This window comes from Colletotrichum chrysophilum (genome assembly GCF_026319265.1).
Source record: "Colletotrichum chrysophilum strain AFK26 chromosome Unknown scaffold_47, whole genome shotgun sequence".
Lineage (NCBI taxonomy): Eukaryota > Fungi > Ascomycota > Sordariomycetes > Glomerellales > Glomerellaceae > Colletotrichum > Colletotrichum chrysophilum.
Genome location: NW_026517334.1, coordinates 47,943 through 70,320, shown reverse-complemented (window position 1 = coordinate 70,320; position 22,378 = coordinate 47,943). Strand labels below are relative to the sequence as shown.

The following is a 22,378-nucleotide window of genomic DNA, read 5'->3' as shown; positions in this document are numbered from 1 at the left end:
GGCCGACGCCGGCGGATGCGGAGACCCGGCGGAGGGTAAAATTGGGAAACACCTCAGGGAGCCAACCCCGTCAAGTGCATAATGTGCTCGGCGCTGCGACTGGCAAACACCTGGCCACCATCTGCAGGCCTGGCAGGAAACGGGCCAAATAAAAACGGCGCTTTTGGGGGGCAGTGGAGGGGGGTAAAAGCGGTGGTGGGTAAAAGCGGTGGTGGTGGTGCTTGGCTTGGGTGTGTTTGCCCACAATGGAAACCTTGTCCACCTGACAAAGCGACCGGGGTGACGGGAGTGCCATTGCAGAAGGGGGAGAGGGGGCCCCCGGGAAAGAGGAGAACAAATGTGAAGCTTGTGGCAGGAGGTGGCTACGTCGCTCCGACGCCTTGCAGGAAAGCCCGGCAGCAATTCAGGTACCGGTGGAGTCTTGCTGCAACGCAAGGTCGCGCTGCCATTGGGAACGACCTGGGACTGGATGGACAGCGCTCGCTGAGTCGTCGTCGTCGGGGGGTGCGGTTGCGGGTGCGGGTGCGGGTGCGATGAATGGTGGTCCTCCAGCGCCGCCCGCCGCAAGCACCACTAGGTACTACTGGGCAAGCAGCAAGCACACCAGCCGCGATGGAGAGAGCACGCAGCTCGGCGGGCCAAGAAGAGGAAAAGCAAATGCGCCGTACGCAGTAAAGTGCCGTTCTCTCTTCCCTAGCGTGGGTGGAGGAGACGGTCTGCGACTGGGTTCGAATAAACGGGTCTTGGTCTCTTCTTGGTCTGGCTGAGCGACGACGACAAAGCGCCTCCCGTCGTCAACCCTTTCCCGCTGAGGCCCAGAAGGCATGATGTCGCAAAAAGGGAAAGGAAGTATGAAAGATGAAATAATGGGAAGGCTGTAAAGTAATTGAATTTGATATTGATGATTGACAGGAGGGAATTAATAGTGGCAAAGGCCGTAGATTCCCCCGGCCGAGCAGGGCAAGATGAGTTGAACCAGGCCTGCTCCGATGTGACCCCTAGGGAAATGAAATGGACCTCTTACCGTCTCCATACCAGCAGGTCAGCACCAACCAGCCCTTTCCCGGCGCGTTGCTTCACTCCTCCGGCTCCTCCCCCCGTCCGGCGTCCCCCCTTCTGCCCTGCTGAGGCTCCTATCGCTGCTCCTCCTCCTGCTGCTGGCCTGGCCTCCCTCCTGCCGTTGCCCGTCCACAAGTCGCAGGTCCTGGCGAAATAAACAGCAAAAAGGGACGCTGCATATGTCTCAGATGACCCTCTGACCTGGGTTTGGTGGTTTGAAGAAAGATCTTGCACAAGAATAGAGAACACACACACACTTCCAGCCACAGCATGGTGGAAAGTCTGTGTGTACGCTTCTTCAGCGCCGCGCCGGATGGATGGCCTGATGTCTCTCGCCGTCCTTCCCATTCCCAGGCCATCGGGACCACCATCACCAACACCACCACCCCTGGACGAAGACGACACAGAGCCAACAGGACCTGTGTTGGCGCTGTGCCGTCCTCGATCAAATCTTGGTTTTGAGACTCCTCGGTCCCCCGAGAGGCCTGCGCTGATGATGGAAATCGGAAGGGACTCTGGTCACGAAAGTGGTTCAATCCAGGGCCGACCGCCCTCACCCTCACCGACCCCGGTCCGCCAATGTAGCCATTGGTTGGCCGAAATGACCTGATATGGAACCACAGCAGATGCGGGTGATTTCGTGGCTCCACGGCGCGCAACGCACATTGCGCTGTCTGTTTTGGTGGTTTGCCCTTTTGCGAGGCTGTGAAACCCTATTCCGCCCAAGAGGCTGAAGCTTGCCGTGTCAGCTTAGATGCATCGTAGACGCGAAACATTGCGACACAATTGGTATCAAGTGATACAGCAAGTTTCATGGAGACAGGGCATTGATTGATTGAAGCTATTCACACACTCGGTGCGGGAAATAGTGGGAAAAGGGGGAGCAGACAGATCCGAAGAAGGAAAAAAGAATACAGGACATCAAGAGAATTATTACATGCTGAAGAGCTGTCCGCCAATAAAAGCCTTGCCTCCCAGACAACCACCGCCTTCCTCCCCGATGATAATAGAAAAAAGAACAGCATAGAAGCATTATCGTAGCGGAGGCCATTGCCTCTCTTCTCTCATCTCGAGTCGCCTCCCCGTCTCCCTCGCACCCTCACTCGCCGTTCCCAGATATTACTGACCCGTAATTGTTGTCGTCGTCGTCCGTTGCCTTTTGACTTTTTTCTGGAATCCGTCCAAGAACAAGATATCCATCTTTTCCCTCTTGGCTGGCAAACGTCCGGGAGCCCTTTGTCGTCTTTTCCGAAATCCTGGGGAACCTTTTGTGTTTTTCGTTTCCTCATCGACTCCGCGCTAGTCTAGGACTTTTGATGGTTTCCGATGATTCCATGACCGCGATTAAAAACAAACAACATCGTCTTTTCGGTGCTTCGGGATGGGCTGCTCGCTGTTTCCGGGAGGTTTGTGCTGCATTGCCCGATGGCCTTCGGGGGTCTGGTATTCCACGCGTAAAATAAAAATGACAATACAATCGGAGCATCTCGATTGATCCGATTAAAAACGACGTCGCTACCCATGACTTCCGTTGCTTTTGTGGGTTTTTTACATCACGATACAGCATCCGCCGCTTTGTTGTGGTGCGTAGGGATCCTCGCCACGGGGGACAGCGCCCCAGACCGAAGGAACCATGTAGTCTCTCGTGCTGTTGCAGTAGGCAATGATGCTATTTGATAATTAGTGATGAATTCGCGATGGTCGCGATGGCGTGGTCATCCGGAGCCATCGACGATCAATTGGTTGAATAAAAAGACCTACCTCTTAGAAGCATTGCTAACCGGAATACGTTCCCTCTCGAGATCCTCGCGCAAGCGGTTGTTGAGTTCCGTCAATCGGCGCAGCTTGAGATCGGCCATCGACTGCTTGTTCTTCTTGATCTGCGACGGGTCGCCAACATCGCGGGAGGTGTAGGCAGGCATCGTGGTGGCGGATCGGGGGGCTGGAGACTTGGACGACGAAGGAACGGAAGACGACTCGGCGACAGCGACGGGAGCGGCGCTTGTACTGGCACTGGGAGTCGCTTTGGAAGATGAAGCGACAGCGGCAGCGGGTTGTCGTCGCGATTTGGTGTCGTCGGTACGGGGTTTGTCGTCCTGGTCCTGCCGCTGGCGAGATGTCGATGACTCGGCTGTGGCGGCGACGGCAGCAGTTGGTGAGGTAGAGGTGCTGGCGGCGGCGGTGGTGGTGGTGTTGTGAGAAGAACGTTCCTGGTGAGCGAGCATATCGTGTCAGTTTGATTAGAGTTTCCCTCCTTAGACTCCGCTTTGGCGGTGTTTGCCGCGTTTTCCCACCACCCCGTGGAACGAGCGTCTTCGTTCGGGGCGGGAGAAGGGGGGAATAAATGGACAAAGACGGGGGCGAAAACTCACAGGTGTGATGCCGCGGGGGCAGATGGGAGAGGAGGAGGACGGGAAGGAGGGATTGAGAGAGAATGATCAAGGCCGGTTTCGATCGAAGCGAATCGACAAAGGAAAGAGCGTCGGGGGGTGGATTGGATTTGGGGGGGGATTACGGGTGTCGAGGTTTTGGGTACGAAGGTAGGATGGTTGCTCGGATAGAGAGGATTTGGATTTGGGAAAGCAAAAAAAAAAAAAAAAAGGCAGTAAAAGGCAAAGGAGAGGACGGACGGACGTACGTGTGGACGGGACGGGGGAGGGAAAGGGAAAGGGAAGGTGTCTGTCTTCTGGTAGTCGCCCTCTGTCTGGTGCTTTGCTTGCTTGGTAAAAGGGTCAAGGCAAGGTGCCAGGTACTACTTTACTAGGGTGAGGTGGGAAGCGACACTGGGTAGGTACCGACAGAAAAAGATAATGGGCAGGGGGAGAGAGCGGAATTGGGATTGCACCTGCGTCTCTCAGTCGTGCTTGGTACTAGGGGCGCTGGGTTTGGATTGGATTGCGGAGCCGTGGGAAGGTTCCCCTAACGTGAAAGGAAAGGTCCTGGACTCCAAGGTTACCTTACGCTCGGGCCACCAGGTGCACCATTGAAGCAAGCAGCGCGCTTCGTACCGTAGCGCGCGCGCGAGAGGAGAGGAGCGAGGCGGATGCGAGACGAATTGCAGCTGGTGCCGACTGGCAAAGTGGTGCCCACCCTAAGGTACGAAGTAACTGAGGTGAGGTGCGGCAGTGTGCGCTGCAATTGTGCAGATGCCCCGAGATGAGGTGCAGGTGCAGTGGCTCGCACCTCAGACGACCCAGACCAGGGTGGACGGGGCACATTGGTCATGTCCCTTTCTCGAGCCGGCGGGGGTGTTCGCTTGACTGGACCGGGGTCTGGTCTCTCTTCTCTCAAATTGTCCCTCGCCCAGCACGAGACGGGTGCCGCACGGACTCGTCCGGTGTTGGCCCAACTCTGGCGGGATTGGCTGGAAGTTGGCCGGAGCGGGCAATCTCCAAAATTGGGTTTCCGCCTAGCAGGCCAGCACCCCGTTTAACAGCCCGGGTATCGCGTACAAGCATCGCAAGACGCGACACCTCTTCCAACTTGAAGCACTTCTTGTTGGTTCTTCAATGACGGCGCGGGCGACCGCGGACGAACTACAACGCCAGAACGGCATTCATCACATCATCATCTGTGGCGAACTCTCCCTTCTCACTTTGCAATACCTAGATACAGACTCTGCGCTACTGCTACCAAGACCCGGCAGCCAGATCTGACTTTGACCCTGCACTGCCGACTTTACTGAATTGATATCCATCTTGCGGATTTCTGCCTCCGGCTCGCCTCGCTGCCGAATCCAACACATGCCGTTGCTATCTGCGGGGGGGTTCGCCCCGTACACGTACAGGCCTCGGGGTATCAATCGATGTCAGCCGTGATTCTCATCAACACGTCCGATCGAACTCACCCACGCTGCTTTCGGCCTCGCTGCTAACCTTTCACCGCGCCAAAGACAAAGAACGGGGGAGTGCCGACGGCCCAGCTGAGTGGTGAATGGCGCAATGCCCAGATGCTCTATACCGGGAATAAGCATATCAGATATGCCGTTCCCTTCTATCGGCCCTTTGGTCCGTCTTGTACTCGTTCGGATACAACCACCATCAAATACCCCATCCAGCCAGCCTTGGCTTGGCCGTCCGGGGAAACAAAATTGCACCCTCCCCTTGATCGTTCCAGCACTGCGATACCTAATGCTGCTGCACAAGCCCCCCTGCCAGGAGGTATGATCGAATACGAACCCACCAACGACCGGCGCTCTACCGAGATCATCGATGTGTGAAGTCAATGATTAAACTCGGAGGTCACGTCAGGCAACGGTGTGGGGGGGCGGGAATAAGCCGCGCCTTGTGATGGTGTTGGGTGATTAACTTCATCGAACTGTTGGATCACACACTGGCAAGGCTGGCAAATCGGGCTGCGATCGCAGTGACACAGACACCTACCTCGTTGCTTGTCAGATGGGAAGTGGGCGGGAGAGTTTTGCCCAGAAGTGCTACCTTTGCGCATGATTCACTAGGAATGGACTTTTCTCAAACTTCACTTCGGCGACCTCGAAGACCCCGTCACTGGACCCACGATCTAACCTCCATCGATGTTGCATCATCCATTTGCTCAGTGATTATGGGATGGCGGAAGGTTTTTCTCAGGTAGGGTGCCAGTCTATTGATGAGGAGACCGCCTAATTTTCCCTTGTTTTTGCGGCTACATTTTCCGTGCAGTTAATTACTTTGATCAAGAACGACAGTAGTAGAGACAACAACGGTAATAATAGCAGTCACTCTAGCAAGGCAAAATTAGGCGGTCTCTTGATGAGGTTCCCCGCCTTCTTTCTTCAAGGACCGCAGACAGCCTTGACGCCAGGATAAGACACCTAAAGTGAAGGTAGGTCGGGCAGGCTGGACCGGCAGCTGACACAATCTTCAATATCACGTGACCGTCTGTTTCGCAGCTGTGCACGGACGCAGAGCCCCTCAGAAACTCGCATAGCGGCCGCACAGGAAATTTGAAAATTCTCGTGTCAATCGACTCTTCCGCAACGCCATCGCAGCGACAGCCAAGTCGATATCTCGCTCGCACCCACACGGCTTGCGTTGCAACTCTCTAAATAGACATCTCCTCGAGAATATCTGTTACCCACAGAGGAGGTTGCCCATCATGGTGAGTCCCGCCTATCCATGTGTTCCAGCCCACCCGCAGCCTAAAATTTCCCGCCCATTTTGACGCTACCCCTCTCTTAATTCCATCACGAGCCGGCGTCTTGCTGTGCGATCGACTATTTGGGGCAACAATACTGATGGTTCTCTATAGCCTCCTCCGCCTCACCAAAAGCCCGAGAATGTCCTGAAGCGGGCTCACGAGCTCATCGGCGTCAAGCAGGCACCGGCCGCCCTGACCCTCCTCCACGAGCACATCACCTCCAAGAGAAGCCGAAATGTTCCTATCGCGTCGCTGGAGCCCGTGATGCTCCTATTGGTCGAGCTCTCCGTCGAGCAGAAGAAGGGAAAGCTGGCCAAGGATGCCCTGTACCAGTACAAGAACATCAGCCAGAACACCAACGTCGCAACGATCGAGGTACGTCGCCACGTCGTCGGAGATAACTTGTGTGCCGGAGGAAACGATTGCTAACAAAGGGCATATACAGCTGGTTCTCAAGAAGTTCATCGAGCTCGCCGCCGAGAAGGTCACCGCCGCCCAACAAAAGGCCGACGAGGTCCAGTCCACCATCGACGCTACTACTTCCACCGCCAACGTCGACGATTTGGAGGCCAGCGAAACCCCGGAATCCATCCTCCTCGCCACCGTCTCCGGCGAGCAGTCCCGCGACCGCACCGACCGTGCCATCGTCACCCCGTGGCTCAAGTTCCTCTGGGAGGCTTACCGTACTGTCCTCGACATCCTCCGCAACAATGCCCGCCTCGAGGTCCTCTACCAGAGCACGGCCATGCAGGCCTTCGACTTCTGCTTGAAGTACACTCGTAAGACCGAGTTCCGCAGACTTTGCGAGCTGCTCCGCAACCACGTCCAGACCGCCGCCAAGTACTCCACGCAGATGCACGCCATCAACTTGAGCGACCCCGACACCCTGCAGCGTCACCTGGAGACTCGTTTCCAGCAGCTGAACGTTGCCGTTGAGCTCGAGCTCTGGCAGGAGGCTTTCCGCTCCGTTGAGGATATCCACACCCTCCTCAACCTCAGCAAGCGCCCTCCCAAGCACATCATGATGGCCAACTACTATGAGAAACTTACCCGTATCTTCCTCGTCGGCGAGAACTACCTCTTCCACGCTGCCGCCTGGTCCCGTTACTACACCCTCCTGCGTCAGTCCGCTGCCCTGGTCTCTACTGGTCAGAGCAAGAAGGCCGACAGCCCGTCTGCCACCGATGCCGACCTCGAGAAGGCCGCCTCCTTCGTGTTGTTGTCCGCCTTGGCCATCCCCGTCATCAGCACCACCCGCTCTCGCGGTGCCATGGTTGACTTTGACGAGTCGAGGAAGAACAAGAACGCCCGCCTTACCCACCTTCTGGGTATGTCTCAGGCCCCTACCCGTGCCGGCCTCTTCCGCGATGCCCACGCCAAGGGCCTGCTGAAGCGCGCTCGTCCCGAGATCCGCGACCTCTACAACATCCTCGAGGTCGACTTCCACCCTCTGTCCATTTGCCAGAAGATCTCTCCCATTCTCACCAAGATCGGCGCCGACGCTGAGATGGAGAAGTACATCCTGCCTCTCCAGCAGGTCATCCTTACCAGACTCTTCCAGCAGCTCTCGCAAGTGTACGAGACCGTCGACCTCAGCTTCGTCGAGCGCCTGGCCGAGTTCCCCGAGCCCTTCCAGGTTACCCGCGGCACCATTGAGAAGTTCATCATGAACGGCAACAAGAAGGGTGACCTGGCCATCCGTATGGACCACGCCACCGGCGTTCTCAGCTTCGACAACGACGTCTTCTCTTCTGCCAAGGCTGCTCACGCCGGCTCTTCCGCCGGTTCCGCCGAGGCCGATGGTAGCTCCGTCCAGCGCCTGCAGAGCACTCCTTCGGAGATTGTTCGTTCTCAACTCACTCGTCTCGTCAAGTCCCTCCACACTACCTGCTTCTACGTCGACCCCACCTACAACCAGTCTCTCGTCGCCGCCAGGGAAGCTGCTCTTGTCCGGGCTAAGGCCGGAGCTGAGCAGGAGCACCACGCCATTCTTGCGAGAAAGGAGGTCATCCAGAAGCGCAAGGAGGAGGCCTCCGAGGTTCAGGCTCGTAAGGAGAGAGAGAATGCCCGCCAGAAGCGCCTTCGTGACCAACTGCTCCAGGAGGCAGAGGACAAGCGCCTCGCCGCCGAGCAGAAGGAGCGTGAGGAGAAGCGCATGAAGGCCGAGCGTGATCGTGTTCGCAAGGAGGAGCTCAAGAAGCAGATTGCCGACCTCAAGATCGGTCCCAAGGTTATTGACCTGGACCTTGAGAACCTGGACAACCTCGACTCCAGCGCCATCCACGCCATCAAGCTGGAGCAGCTCAAGCGCGAGAAGAACGATGTCAACGAGAAGCTCCGCATCGTCTGGAAGCGTATCGACCACTTGGAGCGTGCATTCCGTAAGGAGGAGTCTAAGAAGTTGGGCGAGGACTACCAGAAGCAGATCGAGAAGGACCGCGCGACCTACGAGGCCGTCAAGAAGCAAACCCTCAAGGAGTCCGAGGAGAAGCACAAGGAGAGCGTCGAGCTGAAGCACCGCCTCAGCCGCCTGGTGCCCGAGTACACTTCATTCCGCAACAACCTTCACGACCGCCGCAAGGACGAGTTCGAGAAGCGTCGCAGGGATGCCGAGAGGGAGCTCGAGAAGCAGATCGCCGCCCGCAAGAAGGAGTACCGCGAGCGCAAGCTCCGCGAGAAGCGCGAGCGCGAGGAGAAGGAGAGGGCCCTCCGCGAGGCCGAGGAGCGTGCCGCCCGCGAGAAGGAGGAGCAGGAGAGACGCGCCGAGGCCAAGCGCGCCGAGATGCAGCGCCTCAAGGAGCAGCGCGAGCAGGAGCGCCAGGAGGGTCTCGAGAAGGCCGCGCTCCAGGCGAGACGCGAGGAGGAGGCCCTGGCCCGTCGCAAGGCCGAGAGAGAATCCCAGCGCGCTGCACCCCCGTCCCGTGTTCCCGAGCGCGGCCCCGCCGAACCTTCCTTCGAGGGTCGTCGCCCGCTCAACCTCCCCGGAGCCGGCAAGTGGCGCGAGCGCGAGGCGAACAAGTCTTCTGCTCCGGCGGATTCCGCACCCCCGGCTCGTGGACCTCCCGTGGAGCGCTCCGAGCGCCCCGAACGCTCCGACCGTTATGAGCGCCCTGAACGCTCTGAGCGCCCCGAGCGTGCTGAGCGTGCCGACTCCGGCGACCGCCCCAGCGCTGGCCCGCCACGCCTCAACCTCGCCGGCAACAAGCCCAGCTGGCGCGAGCGTGAGGCCGCCAAGGCCGCTGGCGGCGGTGGCGACAGCAGCAGCACCGCGCCGCCTCCGTCCCGCACCGCCTCTGGTGGTGCGCCCCTCAACCGCGCCGGCTCTGGGCGCGGTGAGAACGGTCGCCCTGAGCGCACCGGCTCCCCCGCGCAGCCGGTCGAGCCGCTCAAGCCATCGGGCGGCGCTGGCAAGTGGGTGCCCCGTCACCTTCGCGACAAGCAGTAAGCTTGGTGCTCATCATGAAAGGGGGCGACGAGGAGGAAGAGAGCAAGTGGTGGGATCTGCAGTCTGCATCGGCGTTCTAGGTTAGGCAGGAAGTTGTTTTAAAAAAGGATGTACTCTAGAGCCCCCGAGGATGATCCCCCCTCCTCACCGATCGAGGGGAGCTAGAATGGAAGTAACAGATAGCCTTTAATCGTTGGTCAGGATGGAGTGAAACGTGACGATGATGAAATGATTTTTGGCATGGTTCAAATTTTCAAAATGGCTGGATTAGACTTTTGGGCATCTTGCGTATAATCCATGATTCATTCTTTCAACAAAATCTTTTGCCCAGAAGTTTGATAATTCATTAGTGACGGACTACGTTCGACATGTTTGGCTCTGGGACAAATAGCCGAAGAAGTTTTCCCAGTCATGTTTCTACACTAGTTGGATTTCATAGTCTGGGCAGCCTTGGCGACTTTTGTTCGGGAAGATGAATCGGTGTTGCAAGCTGCAAAAGGCTCTTGGCAACTTCAGGACGGAGACGGTGGAGGCCCAGATCAGGCTCATTGAAGACAAAAAGACCGACCGTATTCTTCATGGTCTCCGGTAAGCCTTGTCAGGGGTAAGTAAGGAAATGCGAGATACGCGGGCCTCTCCCGCCGCATCAGCGGGAATCGGGGATTTTCGATCCAACAGGCTTTGGACTTGTGCCGTCCACCTGGATACGAGGCTTGGAAGGATCGCCGTCCGCAGATGTGGCGAAGATCGTGGAGTTTGAGGTTTACATGGCCCCCTTTCGTTGTGATCCGTAGCCTCAGAGTAAGGGAGAGTAAGCCGCCGTTGAGCCTAAGCAAAGCCACGATGCGGGTTGCGTTGCCGTGCGCCAAGAGCGCGCTGCAGAACTGCTCTTTCCTCCCATCACGTGTGAGGCGTCGGCGAGGCTCGAAGCTGTTGCTCGTCTTGTTGGGTCTCACTTTGGCTTGGGCCTTTCGGTGCGCCGTGGGCCTCAATGACGGACGATCGGACTTGATGAACTCCCCTAGCTTTCCTCCCCCTCTCTTGGTGAGAGGAAAGGGGTCGCTAGTGGTATTTCAGGTGTGCATTGTCCAGTTGCATTGGCATCGGGCTGGCACCGTCGACGGGTGATGGAGGCGCAGCAACTCCCCTCCCGAACTTTGTAGTGAGAGGTGAGGTCGGGCCCAACGAGCTGAGAATGGCTCACGGGAATGATTCGGATGGAATGCTTGTCTCCGAGATGGGATCTTCGCTGATGGGATGGCAGCATGCAAGCCAAACACCATCTACATGATGCAGCTGCGGCTGCCGAAGATGCACTGACAATTCTCTCGGCCAGAAGGATTGTGTCTACAGACACCGCTTTGAAGCAGTGACGCGTCTTTAGATGGGTGGTTATTAATCTCTCCCTTTGGAATTCGAGTTTCTAGACTCAATAGACCATTGTTGCGGGTTATTGCAGTCATTTGTAGAAGGGATCTGCGACGATATAGTGTAGTCAACTTAGTGTGCGAACAATCAGGCGGCGACAATATGACCTAGATTGGTCAAGTTAAAAAACAACGTTTAGCGAGTTGTTGATTCATGCCATCGACCCCAGAGAGGGGACGTCAGGGCTGGATGGCTCGAGGCGAATGTTGAACCAAGTCAAGCTTAAGGGTAAGCTTGATAACGAAAGATGTCTCGGGCTCAGGTGCCGGTCTCGTATCCCCCAGCTTGTGGAATAATGCAGCACCCATTCTCTTGCAGGCGATACGGCCGTGCGAGGAGGGTCCAACAATGCTCACCTGCAGTTGGGAGGTCTGTGTCTGGGAATATGGCGGGTGTCGCGAGGCGTGACAGCCCTATCAAAGGGAGTGTAAACAAATTGACGAGGTGCTCGATCCTTGAACGCGGGAGCGCCCTTGCTTTGGACCAGGGATCATCGAAGATCTACAGCTTCGGCCAGGTTCCGCCCCGCACAGGAAGACGGAGAGTTGTTTGTCGACATCATCCGCACCGACAAAACACAGAACCAAATCGTTGGGAGAAGAGAACGAAGCGGCAGAACAGAGCGTGAAATCTGAGCGGGCAGGTGCCAGAGTCAGAGCACGATTTGGGGACCTTGTCTGAAGCGTTGTGGTTTGCCTTATCAGCTCAAGCACCGCAGACGTTGCAGCCCCGTCGATAGTCGCCCAAGCGTGCTGCATCGCGGAGGATTATACGAGAGACAGAGTATGCAGATACCCTGCTTCTCGAAGCGTTGGGCTGGCCTCGGTGGCTGACAGGGCTCAAGGCCTGGGGTAGAAGTCAATAATGCAACCCAAGCTGCATTGTGCATAGCTGCTATGTTCAGACCCAAACCATTTTCTGACAGGTTTACCATGCAAGGGCGCACGAGCAATGCAGAGGAGCTTCGAAGTAGGTATCGCGGCCCGAGTCATAGCAGCTTCGGCCAAGGTCTTTTGTGGCGTGGACAAGAAAACCGGTCGAGCGGTAAGCCTATGGGCATCGAGACGATTATTCGCCAAGCCCACGCTGACAAAAAGGATATTCTTGGCCTGGCGTTTCCCCTGAATCAAAACGAAACGAAAGTCCAAAGATGATATCCTGCGTGGGTGGCTAAAGTGAAGTAGGACGAGTTGGCTTGGGGGAGATTGGACCTGACGGCATCGAGGACGGCAAAGGTCCCCACAAGAGCCTAGCAGCTTTGGAAACCTTGGTGATGGGTGAGTGGAAGGTACGGAAGCAACTGAGCTGAGATTAGCAGTTGCTGTGATTCCAGATTGGAAAGAAAAAAAGAGCCTAATGCAGGTACGGGGGGGGCTCTGTCCCCGGACCCCCTGCTGTTGGAGAGGCGAGTGGAGGGAGAGGGATGGCACCGACGGGATAAGCTGAGCTTAACGCCGGGAGGGCCAATGAGACGGGCCAATCTATCCCAAGCGGGGCATTTCTTCTTTCCTAAAGGGGCAACACCCTGGTCGTTTGTTTTGTTTCCTCGTCTTCCTCGCATCTTGGCACCCAAACCCTTCCCTGTGTGTGTCCTTTGCACCCCGTCATCCGCCGACTACCGCCGACCAGAAGTGGCCTGGATTCAGCTTTCACTTGTACCTCCAAGCCTGTTCTGGCCTAGGTGCCTTGCTCGGACTCAAGGACCATGCCCTTTTGCGCCGGTCCGCCCCAAGTTGGCGGATACTCCAGCTTGACTGCATCTCGGCCCTGCCTCTTGGCCAGAAAGAGTATGGAACCCTCAATTCGACTCTGCAAAGCCCAACGCCAGTGCAGGTGAAGACGCGCCGTTCAGAGGTCTCTAATTGCTGTTGTCCTGGCTTGTTGTTTGAACATCAATATGGCCCTGGCTAGGTGGCGTCCAGCTCCCGCTTAACCTGACTGACTCTAGCCCGCCTATTCTTGACATCAGACCCATGATATGGCTGCTTCCTGCCGACTCTTCCGTGAAGACAGCAGGACAGCGTCTAAGCCAACAGTCAGTCAACGTACCGTCTCCATAATAAGCGTATCTTTTACTCTATCCTTGGAAATCACGCTAATGCTCTAGCTGCAGCCTCGTCCCCGTCTGACCTGACACCACTCTATCGGCCGCTACCTGCGTCTCCCGTTCCCCTGACTGCTTCCCACCCTGGAGGCCACCATCATGAGCATCCTTATATGATCGGATTTCACTATATATGGAGGGCGTTGATGCCTCTCATCCCGGGCTGTTTTCCTCCTCATCACACACAGCCCTCTCGGCATACAACCACATTCGTTTCTTCTGCTTTTCGCAAAAGACCTGTTCATTCTTTAGTTAATTCACCGCCTTACACTCGCTCGAAATGGCTCCTCTCCTCAGAGCCGTGGCTGCCTTCGCCGCTGCCACCACTCTCGTTTCCCAGGTCACCGCGACTACTGTTGAGTTGCCTCCATGCCTCAGCGCCTTCCAGCCCTTCGTCTACTCTGGCTGCTACGCCGAGAAGGGAACTCAGGGCGAGAACGCTCTTGACTTCCGCTCCTCCATCGACCAGTCGACTACCACCACTGAGTCCTGCGCTGCCGAGTGCAAGGGCAACGGCTACCGCTACTCCGGTCTGACCTACTATGGTGTCTGCTACTGCAGTGCCACTGTCAACAGCGCAAAGCTCGACGACAAGGTCTGCAACTACCCTTGCAATGGAGCCAAGAACGAGACTTGCGGCGGCCCGTCTGCCTTCTCTGTCTGGGCTGACCCCACGTTCCCCAATGTCGACGACACGGTCATCAACTCTTTCCAGTCTATCGGCTGCTACACCGACGACACCAGCCACGGACGCACTGTTGCTGAGCGTCAGGACCAGCTTTCTACTGGCAGCATGACCCCGTCCGCCTGTATCGCCGCTTGCGCTGCCGATGGCTACCCCTTCGCTGGTGTTGAGTTCGGTCAAGAGTGCTACTGCGGTGTCGTCATTGGCAACTACTCTGTCCCTACCACCAGCGACAAGTGCGCCACACCTTGCACGGGTGACAGCACCAAGAACTGCGGTGGCTCTGCCAATGTTGAGATCTATGCCTCTCAAAAGCTCCTTTCTCTGGAGCCTTGCGGCTACGTCCCTCCCGCCAACTCGCCGTCCTCTTCGCTCCCGGTCACGCTCCCTGTCTCTTCCGCCCCGGCCTCTTCGGTCCCTGACACCTCGGTCCCTGCCACTTCGGCCCCTGCCAGCTCCGTTCCTGATACTTCAGTCCCGGCTACTTCGGTCCCTGCTACGTCAGTTCCCGATACCTCAGTTCCTGCTACTTCGGTCCCGGCTACCTCGGTGCCTGCCACTTCCGTTCCTGCTACTTCGGTCCCTGTTGTGTCGACCACTTCCCAGGCTCCCCCTCCTCCTCCTCCCGCCACGACCTCGACTTGCACGACCTCGACCACCAAGCCCGTCGTCCCGCCCGTCTCTACTTCCAAGGTCGTGTCTTCTCAGGCTCCTCCTCCTCCCTCTACCACTCCCAAGCCTACTCCTAGCACCACTCCTCCGGCTATGTGCACCACCACTGTGACCACCCCCGCCACCTGCGAGTACGGCTGCGGTAGCTGGTGCAACAAGAACCTCCCCGACTTTGACGACCAGGACAGCTGCAACAAGGCCTCCAACCGCTGTCTCCTCCAGGTCAACGCCTGCTACAAGGGTGCCGGCTTCCCCAACTCTGCCGCCTGTGTTGACTTCAAGGCTTGGTGCAAGGACGTCTCCAACTACTGCTCCAGCAGCTGCTCCGGCAAGAAGGGATCTTGCGGCAAGAAGGACTGCTTCCAGAAGAAGCAGCCCAAGGGATGGAAGCCTGGTTCTACCTCTGTTTCCACCTTCCCCTGCCCCTCCAAGCCTACCTCCATCTCTACCCCGATCACTGTTGTTCCCCCTCCTCCCACTGGCATCTGCAAGCAGCCCTCCAGCTGGCTCTTCAAGTACGGCCCCGGCAACCCTGTCGGTGGCATTGAGATCCCCATCGTCACTTGCAACGACGTCGAGGTCGAGTTCAAGGCTGGCAACCAGTTCAAGCTCTACATTGAGGCCGACACCAAGCTCTGCAAGGGCTACGGCAAGGGCAGCGTCCCCAACGCTTGCGCCGAGGCTTGCCAGGAGCAGTACACCGAGTGCCAGAGCGTCTACGCCCAGGGTTGCAAGGCCTACAACAACCGCCGCAGCGGTGGTGGCTACTCCTCTGCTCCCGATATCGCCAAGCGCTTCTTCTTCGCCGACACCTTCACTGTTGCTCTCAGCAAGTGCAAGATCCAGTACCAGGACTGCTTGGCCGAGAACAAGAACGTCCTTGTCTCCAACAAGTGCGGCGTCTTCGCCGGCGGCTACTAAGCTGCACCTCAACTCTCATTTGAGCAGCATCGTGGCGATGCATAAAAGGATGAACGGAGTTTGGATTTAATGAATTGCATGGCCTCATTCTTACACTCCTTAGACGACTTTAGGGTAAATAATTATATCTAATGACTAGTATCTTAATGAAAAAATAATTTTGGATTTATTACATCTTTCTTCTTACTTTCCTCGTGATTTGATGGTGATGTGCGGTTTACATGAAGCAAGGGACTTGGTTGCCACTTTTTCGAGTACAGGAAGGTTATGAATATCGAAAGTCCAGGGCAGAGACAGAGTCTCAAAGTGGTGTGAGACCGGCAGATGTACCAAACAACTTTGCAGAATCGAGCTGCAAGGGAGCCACGAGGCTCGGGGTATTTACCATGTTTGCGCAACAAAAAGCCTGGATCCAAGATCTCAAGATGCCGCTCACTTTTCCACCTGCAGGAGCATGCAGATCGTCAATAAGTTTTGTCTCTTTCAGTTTTCGTGTTCTGCCGCAGAGGAGGCTGGGTTTTCTGTGAGCTCCTCCCTGCGTGAGTATTATGGAGGACAAGCAGCGTATGCAAAAGGAAGTCAATGAGGAAGTCGGTTGATCGGTGTGTTAGATTGCGAGCTACCTTGTTGGATCCTGCACTCGCAATTGTGGTATTGACATAAGCTCTGAAAGAGATTCGTTGTTGATACTTGGTGAAATTCAGGACTCAGCTGGCGATGTACGTTTGGGTGTTCCAACTCGGTGAGGACATCCCAAACTCATCAGTTGTGATTTTTCAACGCATAACACGAAATATCGCAGAACGCATTCTAGATAATGCACCGACAATACGGTCGTTCGTAAAGGTGGCTATCGACGTGATGGTGCAGCTGCATATCTCATTGTATCTAAGGTCCCAGCTCGGCGATGGACACATGTACACCGGATGAACTATCCTTTCCCCAAAAACGCATCCAACCGAGAATTATATCGACTGAAAAAAAAGTTCAATCGCTATCTGCACGACCGCATCATGTGTACGAAAATGCAAAAAAAAAAGAACTGCTCGTGCCAACACTGTGGATCGAACACAGGATCCCCGCATTACAAGTGCGATGCCTTACCACTTGGCCATGCTGGCGAATCAGTCGGAGCTGGTAATGCGACGCTGCGGAGTGAGTAAGCAGCCCTTGTAGGGAGCCTGGTCTCAGGAGCTCGGGCTGGCTCCAGTGTATGGGGTTCGCGTGGTGACCGGGGGTGGCCCAGGTTCAGGCGCTAGGGTGTTCCCGGATGACTAAGGTGCTCTTTCCATTTTGGGAGGTTTGTGGAAGGTGGGGTTCGTGACTTACAAGCGGTATGTCGTTTGGATGTTGGTTTCTGACAAGGTATAATGGCTACATCGTCGAGATTTATGTACTGTTTAGATAGAATGAAAGTGATATTCTGCTTTCTGTCTATCAATGAGAAGTTGCATGACGAGCCTTAGATCGGTGGTTTACGAACGGCAATCACCCATTGTGGACAGGACACGCAACTTCCTTGCAAAGTAACACACGTTGGCTTTAGAAACCAAGTGGAAGATCGCGGCTTCCCGTTGTTTCTTTCAATATATTACAAGGTCGCCTCAGGGAAGTCACTATGGTGCTCTCGGCTGCAACTTCAAAATCGGTTTTCTGAAAGAGCCAATCGCGATTTCTACTTCTTCCTAGGTGGAATCGAAAGTTCCTAAATATTTCTGCTCTCCTCATACTGCTTCTGTTATCTCCAGCAAAGCCATATCGTTAATCGGTGAGTATGTTTATCAAAGACATTTCAAATTTGACTGACCCATAACACATTAGAGTCATTCATCTCAAGACATAGATGACATTAGAAAAGGCGCCAATACAGAGAGACACGGCGGCTGGAGGAAGATACGACAGCCATAATAGTGTTCAAGCAACCTCAGTCGCCTGCCATGCGATCACCTGCCACCAGCACTCCTGATAATTCTTATGCAGAATTTGAGTTGTGTCGCGAGTTTTGGGAGCGGCTTCTGATACTGAATTATGAGCTCGAGCCTGAAGTATGGCGACCAAAGAGGAGCGGGGACGACCTCGACAGCGAAGAGCGGGACATTGAGCGCTATCTTGCCAAAGTTCTGGGAGAGAACAACGGTGACTACTGCCGATCTGAGATGCTTGTTGATGCTGCAAGAATCTCCTGGCTGGGATCTTTGCGCGACGAAGGCGAATCTCCACGATTTGAAGAAGTCATATCGCCTGACATTGTGGCCAAGGCGAGCGCCATCCTCAATAACCACGAGTCTTGGGAAGAGGTTCAGGTTCTTCTGGAACACGCGGAGGATGAAGACACCCGGGGTTCGTCACCTTTCTCAGAGGAGGAGCCAACCGAGGTCCTCCGGCTTCTTCAAAGGTTCACAGCCTGGGCCTCGCCCAATCTTCGCTTCGATCGATACGTATTGAAGCGAGAGCGTAATGATGAGCCCTTTTACACTATTCGAGGCTACCTCCGAGACGTCCTAGTACTTCTCTCTATGAAACGTCTGTGGGAGGATAATCTGCGTCTGGAATGGCAGCCTGACATTCACCCTGCGGCCATCCACCGGGCCGTGGCATTCGCCGGCAAGATTGGGCAGCGGGCGACAACAGAGCTTTTTGACGCCTTCTTGGAGAGAATGGAATGTACTTCCCTGGATCCCGACAATCACTTCTTCCCCCAAAGTCCCGCCGAAAGGCAGAAAACGACACGACGCTTCCTTTACATTCTTCACCCGGTAGCAACCCATTCGACCAGTCACCACACGAAGGGAGTCAGGCTCATACTTCCCGATGAGGATTCCAGAAAAGAGGCCAAGTTTTCGCCCTTGCGCGAGTTGGCCAAGCAATACCAGTTGTCGGTGCACACTTTCATCCGGCTGTCGATGTTCGTCTACTCGGATACGAACTAGCGGGCACCAAAACTGCAGTTTTCCGCAAGATGGAAAAGGATGGGAATGACTCCTAACCAGAGATCTGAAGCTTAAGAAAGGACTTACGACAACATTAGATTTCTTGGACGGGAAGGCAGGAAAAGAGGGCTCACACGAGCCAAAGAGGTTAAAGACATGGGCTCATCATGGTAATCATTGGATGGTTCCGCGGTCATTTAGTAACTTGGTTTGGGAGTCCGGCAAGCAGATAACGGATCTTAGCAAGTAGAGTTGTGATTGCAGCCATCAAGAACAATATTAAGCCATGTGTAATGGGATCGCGTCTGCTTCCTCAGCTTGCATTGCTTCGGACGTGTCCATAAGTCATGCTGGTATTAGTAGCAAATGTAGGTATCTAGCGCCATTGGGAAGTACTGAGTTGGTGGCACTTGATTCACGCGACAACTTCTTTCTGCAAATCACGCGAGCAAGCAGCCTGCTGTACAACTCAATCGCATCATCTCACAAAGGATTTCCATCGCCAGGGTTCAGCAGCAAACCAACGAGTAGGATATCACCCCGGGAGGACCCAACGGGTGTCATCTGCGAGATGCGTGTAAGTACCTTGTCGAACGCAGCGCCAGTTGCGGATTGAGTTTTCCCCAGCTTTGTAGCCCTGTGGAGCCTCGCGCTCAGATGACACTGGCCGCCGTCGGGTAGCCACCGAGGCTTAGCCTGCATCTTGCATCCGAAAAGCGGCATGCTCAATCAGCGTGTGTGGTTTCAAGAGCTCCGCAGACAGAAGCACCGAGCTTCCTTGCCCGCCAGGACCGATGCAAACGGGGCGTTGGCGATTGCGAGTGGCAGCGCTGAGCAGTAGGCAGCAGGCAGCAGGTAGCAAGCATTGCGGGCGATGACCAGGGCCCGGGACGACCGACATTCGCGGATGAGAGTTTGGCGTTGTGTGTGCTCGGTTTGGTTTCCGGATGGAGCTCCTCCTTCAGCGGCGGCGGGGAGGGGCCATTGGAAACAAGCCGAGCATGCCGCCCCTCCTTTTCGCAACCTGGATTCGAATGCGAGGGGTAGGAGCGAAGTCGGTTCTGTTGGTTGTGAAAACGACCCCTCGGTTGAAGCGAGTGGCACGGGACCTTTGATGAGATTCCGGGATCGGGAGAGCAGATTGACCGAGGAAGGCAGCTGGGCTCCGACTCCGACCAAATTGAAGGTAGAGTTCACCGGCATTCGGAAAAATAGGCCAAGGTGAGGGGAACCGGTACCTAGGTAGCTAGGCTTGGTACGAAGGGAAGGGACGGGAAGGGAGGCAGGAGGGAGGGCGCGTCTAGAACCCTAAAAAATGGCCGGAAAATAGCACACAAAAATGGAGGTAAATCCTAAGCGAGAGCAGCCAGGCGATGATCTCACACACCAAAAAGACTGGCAGCGGGCGGTGGTTGTAGCGGCTGGCACACGGACGGGTACAGGGCAACAGGGCAGTCGGCACAGTGCGAGGTCTGGGGGCCAGGTGCCCCTCATCTGCGTGTCAAAGTGGTGCGTGTTGTGTGCCCTGTCCTGCGTCCAGCGGGCGGTGCCGGGCTGCCATTGGTCCCCGGGCCGCCTTCTTGCCCTGCGTGCCCTGGCTACATGACCTAATTTGCTCCGTGCTTGGTCGGTTCGCAGCGCTGTGATTTGTCCCAACTTCCTCCCGGAAACCCCAGCCAGTGCCCACGGTGCCCCGTTGCGCGCAGTTTCTTCACCTCTCTCCCCATCGTCACATCACCGGCACCAATTGGTCCCATATTCCCTATCGAGCATCATCACCAGTCGCTAGGTCATGGTGTTCTAACCTGCCTCTTTACCCCAAATCACATCCTAGACTAGGTCGCTATTGTTCACCACAATCCAGGCGACAAGATGTCGGTCGCAAGCAAGGTAAGCTCGCCCTCTGGTTCTGTCCCTCCCGACCTTTTTCAAATCCTCTGTTCGTCGTCATTTTGACCTCGCCATTGTGTGCGTCGTCGTTGTTACCGTCAATTTCCGGAATCCTGTTGTTGTCGTCGTCTGCCACAATTTTTCACCACCTCGTCGTCCATCGTGGAATCCCATACTGACAATGCTTCCCAGAACCTGTTCGAGCTCCTCGGTATGAATACCCTCGATTGCGATCCCTCCGACGAATGATCCCTCGCTGTCTGGACATGCCCTAACCCCCCACGACAGGCAACGATGCCGAGGATGACACCCCTCAGGCGCCCGTGAAGACGGTCGATAAGTCCACCATGCGCTCTACCAAGCGCAACGCCGAGCCTGAGGCCCCCTCGCGCGCCGCCGCTAACACCGGTGCTCGCCGCAACAACGCCTCTGGCAACGAGGCCGGTACGTTTGACCTCCATTGCCGTCTTTCCTCCCGAGGAGACGCAACCTCGACCCCGCTTTGTGGCTCGGTTCGCTGACCCAACTCTGCCGACAGCTTTCCGTGACCGTGGTGCCGGCAGCGACCGCAACCGTGGTAAGACCACCGAGGAGTCTGCTAGAGGCGGCTCCCGTGGCGGCTACGGTGCCCGCGTCCGTGGAGGTTCGTACTCGCCCCGTCGTCGCCTGCCGCGAGCAATTCGCGCACGGCGGCCGAGACTCGGTCCATTCACTAACATCAAACAGGTCGCGGCGGCCGTTTCCCCCGTGAGCGCGACGACCGACACACCAAGGGCCAGGCCACGTAATTCCTCCCCGTCCCGTCATGCCAGCTTCAAAGCTAACCCACCACAGCGGCGGTTCCGACAAGCAGGCTGCCCAGTCCTGGGGTGCCACCGAGGGTGATGCCGAGCGCAAGGATGAGCAGGCCGGCGAGGCCATCGCTCAGGCCGAGGCGAAGGATGCCGAGGCCGAGGCTGCCGCCCCAGTTGAGCCCGAGGAGCCCGAGGACAAGAACATCTCCTACGCCGACTACCTCGCCCAGCAGGCCGAGAAGAAGCTCGCTCTTGACTCTGGCCTCGAGGTCCGCAAGGCCAACGAGGGCTCCAAGCTCAAGAAGGAGTGGGCCAACGTCAAGGAGGTCTCCCGCGACGAGGAGGACAACTTCATGATCGGCACCGGAGGCAAGACCAAGCGTGAGCGTGAGCGCAAGACCAAGCAGCTCCTGGATATTGACCAGCGCTACGTCGAGCCTGAGCGCCCCCGTGGCGGCCGTGGCGGTCCTCGCGGTGGTGCCCGCGGTGGTGCCCGTGGCGGTGACCGTGGCGAGCGCGGCGGCCAGCGTGGTGGTGCCCCCCGTGGTGCTCCCCGCGGCGGTGCTCCCCGTGGCGGTGCCCCCCGCGGCGGCTCTGCTGCCATCAACACCAAGGACGAGTCTGCTTTCCCCAGCCTCGGCGGCAAATAAGTTATGCCACCTAAGATCTGCCAACATACAGGCAAGAAATGTGCCTCGACACATGTTTCCGCTCTAGCCAACAACGATGGGTACGGAAGGGAAGGGCCAGTTTTCGGGGAAAATTGAAGAAGGATGGTTTTGCGTCACATGGCTTCCGAGGACTGGGCCGGCTGAATTTCTGGTCGTTGCACAATGAATGAAAGGCTTTTTTCTCATCTAGGTACTCAAGGAACGGTATCGTTCAAAAAGTCAAAAATGGTCTCTTTGCATGATTTTCACTGCTTTTCCGGCCCGGTCTGCTGCAATGGTTAAGGTGTACGCGTCATGTGGTATCAGCCACGACGTAACGGGGTCTGTATTGTTAACGGATGCTTTACCAAAGCTGCTTCATGAGGACTTGCATCGTCTAAGTGCTCATCAAGTTGTTGATATAACAAGGTAACCCGCGGATGCTCTTATGCAAGACCACAGAGCACGATCAAGCTTGGTCGTGAGCATTCGATTGTCTAGTTTCCAAGCCCTCCAAGGCTGTTGGGGTGCGTTGTAGGTGTTATGATCTTTCACAGCATTTCCATGACATGACTTCTAAGCAACTACCCAAGGTATACTCGGAAGACGCCAAGGCAGGATACCAATGGTTGGATAAGCACTCGTCAAAGTAGAATGCCTAGGG

At 56.2% G+C, this 22,378-nt stretch overlaps 5 protein-coding genes and 1 non-coding gene across 6 annotated transcripts; 4 read left to right on the top strand and 2 right to left on the bottom strand.

Moving 5' to 3' along the window:
* Window positions 1-2,607: 2,607 nt before the first annotated feature.
* GNG1 (Guanine nucleotide-binding protein subunit gamma) lies at window positions 2,608-2,981 on the bottom strand (the record flags this gene model as incomplete). Its single annotated transcript, XM_053179214.1, has 2 exons — window positions 2,608-2,728; window positions 2,821-2,981. 2 exons carry the CDS (start codon window positions 2,979-2,981, stop codon window positions 2,608-2,610), a joined length of 282 nt encoding a protein of 93 aa, XP_053036801.1.
* A 3,172-nt stretch (window positions 2,982-6,153) lies between these two features.
* TIF32 (eukaryotic translation initiation factor 3 subunit A) lies at window positions 6,154-9,640 on the top strand (the record flags this gene model as incomplete). The annotated part of the gene is made up of 3 exons (XM_053179213.1): window positions 6,154-6,156; window positions 6,307-6,570; window positions 6,641-9,640. 3 exons carry the CDS (start codon window positions 6,154-6,156, stop codon window positions 9,638-9,640), a joined length of 3,267 nt encoding a protein of 1,088 aa, XP_053036800.1.
* A 3,812-nt stretch (window positions 9,641-13,452) lies between these two features.
* On the top strand, window positions 13,453-15,450 carry COL26b_006393 (uncharacterized protein; the record flags this gene model as incomplete). The annotated part of the gene is made up of 1 exon (XM_053179212.1): window positions 13,453-15,450. The coding sequence occupies one exon, from the start codon at window positions 13,453-13,455 to the stop codon at window positions 15,448-15,450; it is 1,998 nt and encodes a 665-aa protein (XP_053036799.1).
* A 1,049-nt stretch (window positions 15,451-16,499) lies between these two features.
* Window positions 16,500-16,571, bottom strand: COL26b_006392. Its single transcript has one exon. It is a non-coding gene; the product is annotated as a tRNA-Thr (tRNA).
* An 816-nt stretch (window positions 16,572-17,387) lies between these two features.
* Window positions 17,388-18,380, top strand: COL26b_006391 (uncharacterized protein; the record flags this gene model as incomplete). The annotated part of the gene is made up of 1 exon (XM_053179211.1): window positions 17,388-18,380. The coding sequence occupies one exon, from the start codon at window positions 17,388-17,390 to the stop codon at window positions 18,378-18,380; it is 993 nt and encodes a 330-aa protein (XP_053036798.1).
* Window positions 18,381-20,252: 1,872 nt separating this feature from the next.
* Window positions 20,253-21,714, top strand: COL26b_006390 (uncharacterized protein; the record flags this gene model as incomplete). The annotated part of the gene is made up of 6 exons (XM_053179210.1): window positions 20,253-20,270; window positions 20,463-20,481; window positions 20,559-20,714; window positions 20,809-20,913; window positions 20,997-21,054; window positions 21,105-21,714. 6 exons carry the CDS (start codon window positions 20,253-20,255, stop codon window positions 21,712-21,714), a joined length of 966 nt encoding a protein of 321 aa, XP_053036797.1.
* Window positions 21,715-22,378: the final 664 nt, after the last annotated feature.